Source organism: Mus pahari, chromosome 9 (assembly GCF_900095145.1).
Source record: "Mus pahari chromosome 9, PAHARI_EIJ_v1.1, whole genome shotgun sequence".
Lineage (NCBI taxonomy): Eukaryota > Metazoa > Chordata > Mammalia > Rodentia > Muridae > Mus > Mus pahari.
Window position 1 is genome coordinate 17,685,212 of NC_034598.1, and position 13,671 is coordinate 17,698,882.

General features: G+C 37.3%; 1 protein-coding gene across 3 annotated transcripts in view; it reads left to right on the forward strand.

Moving 5' to 3' along the window:
• Positions 1–13,671, forward strand: part of Rfx6 (regulatory factor X6) — a 52,974-nt gene that overhangs the window by 24,979 nt on the left and 14,324 nt on the right. For 2 of the 3 annotated variants that reach the window (XM_021205241.1, XM_021205243.1), the window contains 5 exons: positions 5,386–5,493; positions 8,980–9,057; positions 9,147–9,260; positions 10,865–10,914; positions 13,137–13,296. In XM_021205241.1, coding sequence (XP_021060900.1) covers positions 5,386–5,493; positions 8,980–9,057; positions 9,147–9,260; positions 10,865–10,914; positions 13,137–13,296 — 510 coding nt within the window. Of the gene's footprint in view, positions 1–5,385; positions 5,494–8,979; positions 9,058–9,146; positions 9,261–10,864; positions 10,915–13,124; positions 13,297–13,671 lie in introns of all 3 variants that reach the window. The other variant, XM_021205242.1, reaches the window with a different exon arrangement.

The following is a 13,671-nucleotide window of genomic DNA, read 5'->3' on the forward strand; positions in this document are numbered from 1 at the left end:
TCAGCTAACTGCTTCCATTACTGTACAGAACACTTTTTTTTTTTAATCTCATAAAATCCCATTTGTTAATTGTTGGCCTTATTCCCTGAGCAACCAGATCCCTACTTAAAACATTACTCATTGTCTTCCAAGGGTTTTCCTGGCTTTTTTTTCTTGAGCAGGCTTAGAGTTTCAGGTCTTACATTAATTTCTGTGATTTGTTTGTAGGTGATGTAGGTCAGAGTGAATGGCAAGGATATTGTTTCATTCTTCAATATGTAGATAATCAGTTTTCTCAGTACCATTTGTCAAAGACTCTGCCCTTTCTCCAACGAGTACTTTTTGGCATCTTCTTCCAAAAGATCGGGTGGTGATAATAGTGTGACTTCCTTTTTTCCAGCTCTTGGTTTGGGTTAAATTTTGTCTCACACATGTAGAATTACAAAGTCGTCATCACTCCTTAGAGATAATCTCTTATTTTCATATATTACAATGAAGAAAATTCCCCCATACCCATTTTGTTTCTCCTTCATATTAACTGTTCATGGTTAATTGAATGATGCCATATCAAGATTAATCTCACCCCTCCCTCCTTGGGACATGCTTGTCAAACATTTGCAGATTGTTCTCATGTTCTCTTTGTCATCCTGTAGTGACACTGGGCCACTTAGATCCTTTCTTTTCCCACAAGTCAGACTGTTACCTTATAATCACATTTGTCTCTTTTCTGTAGGACCCTTCTTCTTTTTGCTTAGAAATAAAGTTAATAGTTTACCTACAAATACTGAAGTCAGCAGTTGAGAAAGAAGAAAAGAAACCAAAACAAAGAAGAAAACCAAAGAAACAAAGCAGACCTCTGTAGCCACTCTGTACTACATAACCTAGCTTCTCCTGTAGCATAATCACAGCAACAAGGACATGAAAAGATAGCCAGTCCTTTCTATTTTTGTGTCACACACTCTGGAAAGGATAGTATCATTTCTGACCTTTGGCATCCTTATACATACTTAATAATATGCCCAAAAGAAATGTGGTTTTGTAAGTTTTTCCTTGGGCTGCGTTGCTGCTTGGGTATCTTCTATCTGTATTGCTACCTTCCATTACACAAAAATATTACCATTGTGAAATCTTAAAAATGTTAATATAAAAGTATATAGTTTGCTCCTCAATATTTCCTAGCGTGCTAAGCAGTTTTGCTGGGAAATTCCTATTTATAATACCCTGATGCACAGAGATATGCAACCATGTCCTACCGAACTGATTAAAAGAGAGACATCTTTCATACATCATTTGTCTTCTTTCTTCCCTACTAATAAAAGGTTAGCAATCTCTAGGACACATTCCTATATTTCTGTCTCAGTTTTATGGCTTAACAGTGCATCCCCAGCCAAATGTGCTGCTTAATTTTTTTTCAGTTTTACTCTCTGTAAAAATGGGATAATTTGTTTCACATTTTTTTTTTATTTAGTATTCAGGTTTGTGATTTTTCAAATACTAAGTTCCAGTTCATTTATTTTGTACTATTATATAGAACTCCATTATGGGGAAACACCAAGATAAATGTGTTCTTTATGTATTTACCTAGATAGTTTTAAATATGAAAAGCAATATTGATGTGAGAATCCCACAGACACTTATGCATAGCAGCAGGGATCCCGATCCTAGCTTATACTCTCTCTTCATTTCATTATGTCCCCTTTGTCCCTAATGTTTACAGTAAAATTTCCTTCTCACAACCTTTTGGGTAAACTCTCTGACTCTTTTCTTACCATATTTAACATCCTAGTGACATACACTCCAGTCAGAATTTATACCAGCTTAATTTCTGTAAACCAACTACTTTACATTTCAGTGGTGTCACAAAATTACATTCTGTGTATGTGTATGTGTGTGTGTGTGTGTGTGTGTGTGTGTGTGTGTGTGTGTGTTTATGTATGTGTGTGTGTGCCCCAAAACATAAACTAATAGTTACTGGTTATTAAAGTATATAGAAAATGAAATATGGCAGTAAAAAGTAAAATTTATAGTACTAATGCTTATATTAATAATTGTTTATTCTTATGTATTAAACCTTAACTCAAGTGAAAACAGGAAATAAAGTTCATTTGACTTTTATAATTACTTTGTGTTTATTCCCCCTTTTCCTTAGCTCTTTATTTCTTGATACAGCTTCAGGTACTCTATGGCTTTCTTTCATTTCAGCCTGCAGTACTCTGTAAGCTTGCAAAGTAACTTACCTATGGTATCCAGTTCATTCTGCTTATGTATGTATGTATGTATGTATGTATGTATGTATGTATGTATGTATGTATGCTTATGTATGCATATATTATATATGTTTTATATAATTCCAGGTAAACATAAAATTGTTCCTATAGCTTTTCCAAGAGTACTTAGTACTATTTACCCTTCTATTCCCTCTCCCTCTTACTGCCTTCCCCATTTATGAGATCCCTCCTGATTTCTTCATTTTCCCTTTCATACCATGTGTGCTCACCTAGCCCTGTCTCTAGAGTACCTTCACCCACATTTCCCAACTTGGTCCTTCTTTACTTTCCTGGTTTCTGCTGTCACTCTAGGTTATATAGCCACATCTAAAGATTCAGAGCTAGGCGCTATGCACAAGAGAGAATATGTGAGTGTATCTCTGGGTCTGGGTTAACTCATATGAATATGAGTTACACATGTGAGTGTGTATATCTCTGGGTCTGGGTTAACTCGTATGAATATGAGTTGTATGTTAGTGTTTATATCTCTGGGTCTGGGTGGGTGGAGCAGTGAGCATGACTGAGCAAATATCTGTCACATAGGATGTCAAGTCCTTTGGGCATACTCCAGTGAGTGACATAGCTAAGTTATATAGTAAATATATTTTTAGCTTTTGGAGAATTCCCTGCACTGATTTCTATACTGTACATACCAGTGTGCAATCTCATCAACAGTGAGTGAGGGTTCCATTTTCCTGACTTGATTGCCAGCATTTGGTTTCAGTTGTTTTGTTCACCTTTACCTTTCTGAACCAGGGTAAGAAATCTTGTAATTGTTTTGCTTTTCATTTCCCTAATTGCTAGACAAAACAAACTTTTTGAGATGTCACTTATCTATTTTTATTCCTTCTATTGAAAAAAATCTATAGTCTAGTTTTTAGTTGGGTTGTGATTTTTTTTTACACTGTTTTTGAGCTCTCTGTGCTTCTAAATATAAATCCTCAGTCAGATGTATGAGATCTTTTTTCCCAGTGCATGAGCTTCCTCTTTGCTTGGTTGATTGGTTCCATAGTTGGATAGATGCTTTTTTACTTTATGAGGTCCCAGGCCGATCTTAACTCCTGGACCAATGAAGTCCAGCCCCTGCATGGTTTTTGGTTGGTAGTTCAGTCTCTATGAGCCCTCATTTGGCCCAGGTTAGTTGACTCAGTAGTTCTTGTGGTGTCCCTACGTGTTCAATCCTATCCCCTACTCTTCTACAAGACTCACCACACACTGACTGATGTTTGGGTGTAGGTCTTTGCATCTTTTACCAACCACTGCTGGATGAAACCTCTCAGGAGTTAATAGTTGGCCATTCCTGCAATCTCTGCTCCATCTTTATTCCTGTGCATCTTTTAGGCAAGACAAATTTTGGGTCAAAGGTTGTATAGGTGGGGTGATGTTCCCCCAACCTCCACTGACTACAGGAGGTGGCCACTTTAGTCTTTATATCCCCAGCTGTTAGGAGTCTTTGTATCCCCAACTGTAAGAAGTCTCAGCCAGGGTCACTTCCATAAACTCCCAGGAGCCTTCTGAGTAACGCTTCTGCTTTCTTTTTCTTTTTCTAGAAGTTTTGATATCTCAGGGTTTACACTGAGGCTATAACTTGGTCTTTCCTTAAAAACTGAATTCTTTACTTTCATAAGTTAGCATTGTTTTTCTTTTTGGCGTACAGTATCCATCTTTGCTGGTTCACTGGCAGTGTTCATATATGGCAAACCCAAAACACAGAAAATCTTTGGAACAGATCTTGAATGATGAACTCTAATTAAATGGAGTGGATTGAGATCGACTTGCAACTGTAGCAGCATATGGGAATTATTTGTGTAATCGTTTTTGACTAGTTTTAAATTTTGGTTTAATACCCATCATGCTTTAAAATATAGGTGAGGGCTAAACTTTATAACAATTAGGAGTATTTGATTTTTATGTTAACATAAAGTTGATTTAAATGCTTACACAGAATCTCTCCTTATAGAACCAGTGGTTCTAAAAATATTCGGTGTTTAAAGACTCAAAAGTCTTCCCAGCCTTTTTCCTGCTTTACCATGAAAGTCTAGAAGAAAATACAGAGCCTGGAACTGATTAGAGAGGGAGAAAACCCCACCTATGTATGCCAGTAATCAATCTTTAGTCTAGTAAACATAGTCAATAGGACTTAGATAAACAAGGAAACATGAAGAACCCAGAAGTGTGGGGAAGCTAAGAAGGAAGGACAGAATTCCATCTTTCCCATCATTTCCCATATTTGTAATTTTATTTCTAACCCAAACTTTCGATTGCAACCCTACTTACTTAAATCTTTTTCTTTTAGTTTTAGTTTTTGTTTTCCGAGACAGTGTCTCAGGTAGTCCAGGGTGCCCAGGGCTCTCTGTGTACATGAGGCTGTCCTTGAACTCCCAGTTTTTTTTTTTGTTTCTTCCTCCCAAGGATTACTGTTCTTGAAAGGTTTGTTAAAGTCTGTTTCTGGAGCTGGAGCAATCAGTTCTGTCCTGTGGGACATTGGTGGAGGCTTCAGGTCCATTGTATAGAAAGCACTCACTCTTCCTGTGCAGGTTTCCTATAGGTGCCAGCGCTGCAGCATTCCATAACCTTACAAATATGTGTTTGCATTCTTTTCTAATTTGCTGAAAACTGCATTCTTCTGGAAATGCAAAGGAATGGCGAACACCCAGACTCAGTGTGGTGGACTCTGATGTGGAGCAGCACAGATGAACAGTTTGGAGATCAGATGACTTAGATTCTGGTAAAGTCTTAGCGGTAGTTAACCCACCTAAGACTGAACAAGTCAATCAGATTGTGACCATCTTGCTTATATTACTGGTAAATGCAGAGTTGGGATCCAGCAATCCTTAATTTTGTAGCTAAAATAATTTTTAGCAATTCCAGAAGTAGATCTTCCAATATACCCCATTAATAATTATGAACTTACATTTACTCTGAAAGTTGCAAAAAATGACAAATATTCAAAACAAAACTCTCAATGTTCGTTTCTGCTTCATTACTAAATTTGGGATTTGACATTTCTTATTTTGTCTTTTTTTTTTTTTTCCAGAGCTGAGGACAGCCTTGTACTTGCTTGGCAAGCGCTCTATCATTGAGCTAAATCCCCTACCCTGGGATTTGACATTTCTTTTTGTGCTTCTCTTAATTACAGGGTGGTTTTACTCGTAAATACTCACTTAGCTCCAAAACAGGAACACTTCTTCCAGAATTCCCCAGCGCTCAACATCTTGTGTACCAAGGATGCATTTCTAAGGACAAGGTATCAATTAAAGACACTTCTTTATTGATTTTCTGATATGCTGACTCCATATCTCCTTTTGTTTGGAATCTTATGGCACTTGCAGGAAGCAATCAGAAATCTGCATTATCACACAGAATTGATTGATTTATAGGAGAGACAAATGTTTACTGAAATTGATTAAACACTTTGCAATTAATTATTTACCATCTCTATGATAGTGTGTAATCAGAAGGTGATAAAATAAATCCCAAGGGCTAAGATTATTTTTATTTAAAATTCAAACTTGAGGGTAGAAAAATACTAGAATGTGACTATTACATCCTGATTTTCAATGGTAAGCTTTGTGTTTTGGATTGGCTTTAGTTCAATTTTTATTTCAATAAATAGTCACCAAGCATTTCTCTAGTATGTAATCTGTTCCTAGCACTGAGAAAGAACACTAATTAAACATAAGTGTTACACAAGATGATAAAAGGGAGAAGCATTTTCATTGGGTATTCCTCAATATTAATCTCCAATGCTTCTTTAATAATCTCTCACAGTAAATCTTCATTTCTGTACTTGTAGAGTCATTTGTTGGAGAATCACTACAATTTATTAGTGAATACCATTATTGAATCAGAGTTTAATAATCTTTATATGTTTCCTTCAAGTAGAGCTCATTATACTCACATTGGATGAAAGTGCTTTTGACACGATTCATATTTTGAGGTGCAAACACAGGAATGTTGTAAATAAAACTGAATTACTTTAGCAACTTTGTAGAAAGAGGAAATAAACATAGAAAATTGAATTTTAAGCTATTGATACGTAAGTAGAAATGCAGAGTAACTATAGGACATATTTGGATGACTGATGGGCCTCACTAGGTAAGAATAGGGCAAATATTGAAGAAAATTCTCAGATTGAAATCATACTATCCTCGCTATTCTTTCCTCCAACCACAGTACTCAAAGTTAACATACTGTTTCTTCATAGATATAGTGACTTCATACCAGAGAAATTGCCAATAAATGCCAACATGTAGCATATTATAGGGAGAGCAGTGGAAATCAGTGGGATTTCACTTTTTGGAGGAAGAGCTGGTTCAGCTCTGTGGAGAGGGCTGCTTGCATGCATACATGCCATGAAGATGTTTACTGTGTGAATCTAGCTGGTGAGAGCCAGAGAGAGAGAGAAAAGTGACAAAGAAAAATAGAGAGAGACGAGGAACCTGTGCCAGTGGTTTACTTCAGCTTCTCTGCTGGCCTACAAAGAATTCTAACCTTTCACACTCGTGAATCATCTCTCTCTCAGGTATCAGAGGTGATTATTAGAGCCCTGACTCCTAAGTTCATTCCCAGTGGACTCTTATATGAGTCTAGGGACTGACACCCATTTTTCTGAGGACAACCTAGCCCTCTTCTCACAGTTGCCAGGATCCACTGGTGGCTGGCCAATCAGCTCTTAGAAATAGGTTGGGTTTAAAGCCTAGGGTTTGAAGCACCCTTTTCACTAAGGCAGAGAGAGAGAGAGAGAGAGAGAGAGAGAGAGAGAGAGAGAGAGAGAGAGAGAGAGATTGATTCAGTGTGAGGCTGATCCCAGTAAACAACTGTGTCAAGAGCTGGCAAACACAGAAGTGGATGCTCACAGTCAGCTATTGGATGGAACACAGGGCCCCCAATGGAGGAGCTAGAGAAAGTACCCAAGGAGCTGAAGGGGTCTGCAACCCTGTAGGTGGAACAACAATGTGAACTAACCAGTACCCCCAGAGCTCCTGTCTCTAGCTGCATATGAAGCAGAAGATGGTCTAGTCAGCCATCATTGGTAAGAGAGGCCCCTTGATCTTGCAAACTTTATATGCCCCAGTACAGGGAAACACCAGGGCCAAAAAGTGGGAGTGGGTGGGTAGGGGAGCAGGGGGGGTAGGGTATAGGGGACTTTCGGGATTTGAAATGTAAATGAAGAAAATACCTAATAAAAAATTGGAAAAAAAAGAGCTGGGGCGGGAGCTGCTCTGTCACTCAAGGGGGGCTTGACACTCATGCTGGGGGCTGTTGGCACTCAAGGGGGTGGTCGGCTCCCCTCCATGTTTACTGCACAGTTGAGCTGAGACTTGCCTCTCTCTGGCACTCTCTAAGATGGTGTCTATTCTTAGAAAATCAAATCAAATAGTGTTTCTGAAGAATACAAGCACACTACAATTACAAGTTTAATGTCATAAGTCATGTAAATATTAAATAAGCACAAGAGATACTAATAATAAGATCTAAAATTTCTGATGAACTGTGTGTAAAATGGCACATTTGTAAAAAGTATGTGGAGCAAAATTGTGAACTAGTTTACACTTGTGTTAGTTGATTTTGGTGCTCAAAGGGTTAATTTTTATTACTTTATGTAAATTGGGTAAAATAATTAATTGCATTATTACATTTTTAATACACACACATATATATATCTTACTTTGATCATAATTGCTCCCAAGTACTCTGCACTTTTCCCCTCCCCTTCAAATTCTGTAACAGTATCAAAACATTAAATCTTGATTGTATCATAACTTCCCTTCCATCCTTGTTGCTGTCATCCTTAGTCTTGTTTTAAAAGTTTGCCTTGGCGATCTATCAAGAAAAGAATTGCTTTTCCTAAAGTATAGGGAAGGTTTCATCTGCTTTGATGGAAGCAGCCTCCTGGAGATATCCTATAGTCAGCATAATTCTAGAGATTGATAGTTTGTATGCCATCATTATCTAGTGGCAAACTAAACCACAAAGACAGGTGCTGTGCTCAGAATAAGGGGCAAAATTGCAAAATGTTAGAGGAAGCAATGACTATACCACGGTAGATGCTGCTGATGTGATTCAAAGAGCAAACACTCACCACTTTTTTTAACATATCCTAATCACTTTGTATGTATTAATTTAATTAGAACTTATAAGGTGAATGCTGAGTCAAAAGCTGAAACCACTGTACCACACTGCTTCTAGCAGCCAAGAGTTGATGTACTTTAGGCTAGCTATGTAGTAGGATACCTTTAATTCCAGCACTTAGGTGGAAGAAGCAGGCAGATCTCCATGAGTCTTGGGCCAGCTTGGTCAATATAGGGAATTTCAGGTTACCCAGGGCTATATAGCAAAACCCCATCTCAAAAACAAAAACATCAAAAAATGATGCAAGCTGGCATCTTATATTCATTTTCCAAATAAAACATATTTTTCTCTTTTGCAGAAAATTAAGATATTGTTTTAGCCAATAGTTCCCCTGCTACTAGATTTTAAAATGCTCTTATTACAATTATGATGTATCATGAGCATCATATCATGTCATACAGTATCAGATCACCACTTTCCTTGTCTTTTTCCTTCCCTGGGGCACAAGATCCTTGAGGCAATGATTTGACCTCCATACTAGGTCTTTTGTGTTGAACAAAATGCCTGGTCTGGTCTATAAAGGAGCTTGAAAGTATTGATTGAACAAATAACAAACACTAGAAGACTCTTTGTTCAAGCTTTTTCTTCCTTAACATAGGTTGATACTCTCATAATGATGTACAAAACTCACTGCCAGTGCATACTTGACAATGCCATCAATGGGAACTTTGAAGAGGTGAGTTGGCTGAATCTTCTCTATGTCATTACATAAACCTTCACATCCCACTCCTAAGAAGTTCAATGTGCTCTTTGCTCTACAACTAGATCCAGCATTTCTTACTACACTTTTGGCAAGGAATGCCAGACCATCTCCTTCCCCTGCTTGAAAATCCTGTTATCATTGATATTTTCTGTGTTTGTGACTCAATTCTTTATAAGGTAAGCCTTTTGGGGTGTCTTAAGCATAAAGAATTTATATCTTTAAATAACATTCTTAGTGCTTGTAATTTATTTAAATTATTTTTAAAACTTTATAGTAAACAAAGTCAGCTCAATATCTGTTTATAGCTAAGAGTAGTCTAAAATAAGACATGGTGGCTAATATATGAAAAAAATTTATTAATTTTTGTTATCTCTTTGAGGTGTATTCAGATTAGCATAATATGGCACTTAAATTCTCAGGGAATAGCATAATCAGACACCCTCATAGAATTAACACCTTTAAAATTTCTAAATGCATTACTACTCAGTTCTGTACTCAACCTAATAAGAGACCATAGGTTTCTTTAGAATGGTCACAAGAAGTGATCCTGGGAAAGAGGACCAGGTTGGCCTAGTCAAACATTTAGTGGCAAGGGGGAGAATGTCTTCCTCAGCTGAGAAGTATGAAGGCCCAACAGAAAGGTAAGACAAAATTGCAATCTGGGTACTTCAAAATAAGTGTACCTGCATTCACCTGCCAAATTGTCCTGGGGAAAAATAAGAACTGTCATTTGAAAACATCATCTGAGTTGACAAAGTTCAAGCCTGTTGGGCAAGTTAGTTTCTTCTGCACTCTCAGCTTTTCAGGAAACTAGAGGAAAAGGCAGTGGCATCATTCAGAGGCAACTTTGCAGACTCTGACAGCTGTCTGGAGAATGACAAACAAGGGACCACACTTCCATCCCCTGTTCAGTAGTCACAGAGCAACAGAGATTGCAAAGCTAAGTGCAGGCTATTCTTGTCTTTGCTTCAAGCTCACGGTGGAATGACAAGGGAGAGCAAGGACTGCCTTGTTTTGTTTTTTGCTTTAATTGAGTAAAGGTCAGTATTTACAAAGAAAGGTTCAGTTTGCCCTCAGCATGACTGTAATTTCTTACCACTTAAAAAAAGCAGTCATTAGGAGATGAGAGCTAGTTCGAATGAACACGGGAAAAATCTGGACTCAGGTACACAGCTGACACCATCATAGCAGCAATGCTGGGGCTACCACTCGGCTCTTCTGAGAAACAGCTTTCATGCCCACTCCACACATAAACATGTTTTTTTTTTAATTCTAGTCCAGTGCAATAATGTCCTGATTCTAAGTGTCACTAGGTACATTTAGTTCTCTTCCTCATAAGAGAGCCAGAGAGAAGCAGAGTACACAGCAAATAACACTGTAATCGGAGCATCGGTGAGGTCTTCATCGACTTACAGAGAACCGTGTGATTAGCAAGGCTAATTAGCATGGACAATTCATACTAGGGCTGTTGAATTACTGTCTCATGTGCTCACAGACAACTCACACTCAGTTCGGAGAGAAAAAAAAAGCTAACATTCAGAAAGGAATCATGTTAATCTCTAGGAAGGTGACAAGCAAAACGAATCGACAGATCATGACCCTGCATTAGAAATGATCCGCTGGGGGTGCTGTTCATTGGGCCGAGTGCTGTCCCAGCAGACTGGGGCTCTGGTTCAGTTCCCAGCTCTGCCTGGATGATAAGATGCAAGCTTGTTCTCCCAGAACTCCAATCATAATCATTTCTAAAGGTTTATGTTAACCCTGTTTTGCTTTGGTTAAGGTTCTTACAGATGTCCTCATTCCTGCAACAATGCAAGAAATGCCTGAAAGGTATGTTCAGCTAATAAAGCAGGACAGCCCCTCCTAAGAATCATGGCTTCACCTCATACACTGTTAATGCAATCCACTGGCTTGGAACTCATCCTTTTATCAAAAACACAATTTTTATAAAAAAAAAAAAATATGTGGAAGGAATGTGCCTTGGTCTCCATGTTTGAGCATCAGTGAATAAAATGGGTAAAGTAAAAACCTAAAGTCCCTTCAGTGTGAGACCTGCCAAAGTAAAATAAGTTGGTATCCAAGCATGATGGACCACCAATGGGCTTCTAAAATTCTTCAATGAGATTGGATGGTGAATGCATAGGGTACCCAATGGAAAATAAGCACAATAATGAACTCTACAAGGAAAATTTGGAAAATTCTTAATTACCACACAATTATGATTAACTTATTCTGCACAATCAGGAAGTGGCGTCATGAAATTATGACCTTTCAGCAAAAAACAAAGATCGTAAAGAATTTATTTAAAATATATGGAAATTTTTCACACAGCCATTTCTCCAGGCTTAAAACATAGAACTTTGGAGGGAAATGGCCAAAAATTTCTCCTGAAAACAGTATAATAATGTAAGTTCTTTTTAAACAGAGGCAGCAAACCAATTATGCCTTGACATAGTGCTCCAGTGCATGTTGCTTGATAAAAATATCTGCTTCTGAAACAACTTTATGGGATTATTTTCTTTTATATATATATATAATAGTTGGCCCTAGTTTGGTCAATAGCTTCTTTTAATTATCCATGGTGTATCCAATCTGTATTTGCAATTACTTATATATGATGATTTAGTCACAGTCAAATAGCTATACTAATTTAGTGGCCAGCAGGTGGTCATGTGACTACTTAAGACAGTAGTAAGAGCTGAGAAGAATTAAACCATATTTTTTCAAAACATGTGACTATGCACAGTTGAAAAACTAAAATCATAACATTAACATAGTGCTTCTTCCAAGAACATTCTCACATCAGTAAGTTTGGCTCTGCACTTTCCGTTTACGAGACAGCAACACTTCCAGCAATCCAAGGATACTATACTTTAGTTAATCAACTCTTTTTCATTGAATGATAAATAAATGCTGAAATATTTTTCAAGAGTAGATGTTAAACAGCATCCATTCCCTTGAATGTGTGGTGTTCCCTTCAGGAATCACGACAGAAACATATATGGATCCTGTTACCTCATCGTGTTTGCCTATTCTTTATAAATCTGATAAGACTATAGTTTTAAAGCTTCAATCGTTGTAAGCTTGAGCATTTACTTATGCTCAAAAATTACATATATTCAGTTTAGTCTTTTCAAAGGTAGAGTGTATTCCATTAAAATTTAGAACAACTCAATTGAATATTTTTGCATTTTCTTCCTTCCATTTATGTTACATTGTCAATAAATTTAAGTAGAACTACGAGAGAGAGAGAGAGAGAGAGAGAGAGAGAGAGAGAGAGAGAGAGAGAGAGAGAGAAGATGTTATAATCCCAAAATTATGAAGCGGGGAACCTGCAAGTAGAGAGAAACTTGTTTAATATCCCAGAGCCAGCTAAACCCCAGAGTTTGACCTGGGGCTTGGCTCAGTCTTCCCCCTAAGTCTCATTGCCACTACCCACAGACAAACCACAGTGACTACACAGACTGCTGCTATCAAACAAATATAAAGGTTTAGAGTTTTAAACACTTATATGTTCCTATACACACTCTGCCCCAGTTAACAACTTTCTAAGTTGACTCTAAGTCATATGATTTTGGTCATCTGTTGAATAAAATTTAGATAAGAATATATTAATAAAACTGATACTAAACATAACATATTATATTGCCAGTGTGATATCACCTAAGGAGTCGAAATGTGGAGCACAAAGCTGACATACTTTCCAAGAAATGTATTTCTCAGAAATTAATTGAGTTATGAATCATAATATGGTACTTATGTGTTGCTACCTTTGTGCTAGGCTCAAACCAGGCATTTTCCATGCGTTATTTGTTATAATTCTCAAAATAATCAAGTGACCAGATACTGTTCTCAGTCCCATTTACAGACACAGGAGCTTTAGGAACTTGAACATTTCGCTTAAGATCGTGATAGCAGCCCCAGGCTGATTCTGATTTGGCTTCAAACTCATGCTTTTGGAAGCATAGATGAACAGGACCCCTCTATTGAAAAATGTATATTCAGTACATTTTTGACTAATGTAGCACCTAACCCCAGAGTTTTCTTTGCAGCTTGTTGGCAGATATAAGAAATTTTGCTAAAAATTGGGAACAGTGGGTTGTTTCATCCTTGGAAAACTTGCCAGAAGCCCTCATTGATAAGAAAATTCCCATTTTGCGAAGATTTGTATCTTCTCTGAAGCGACAGACATCTTTCTTGCATCTTGCTCAGGTATGGGGTCAGCTGAGAATATAGGTCACCCAAATCCTTATTTGGATTAAGGATTTTTCACAATTTGAAGGAAACAAAGTATGCAACATCAAGATGCGATGTGTAACCTAGCGCAAATGCTAGACCTGAAAGGACACATAGATACAGAATTCTTTCTGTATGTCTGCATCTTAGCCAAATACATAGCACAGACATTAATGTCTTGGTTTTGGAAATGGACATGATGTGGATAATATGATGTACCGTGTGATAAGAAGCTGGATGGAGAGAATTCTGGAATTCTACGTTAGTTTCGCAAAGTTTCTGTAATTCAAATTTATTTTAAAATATATATATATATATATATATATATATATATATATATATACACACACA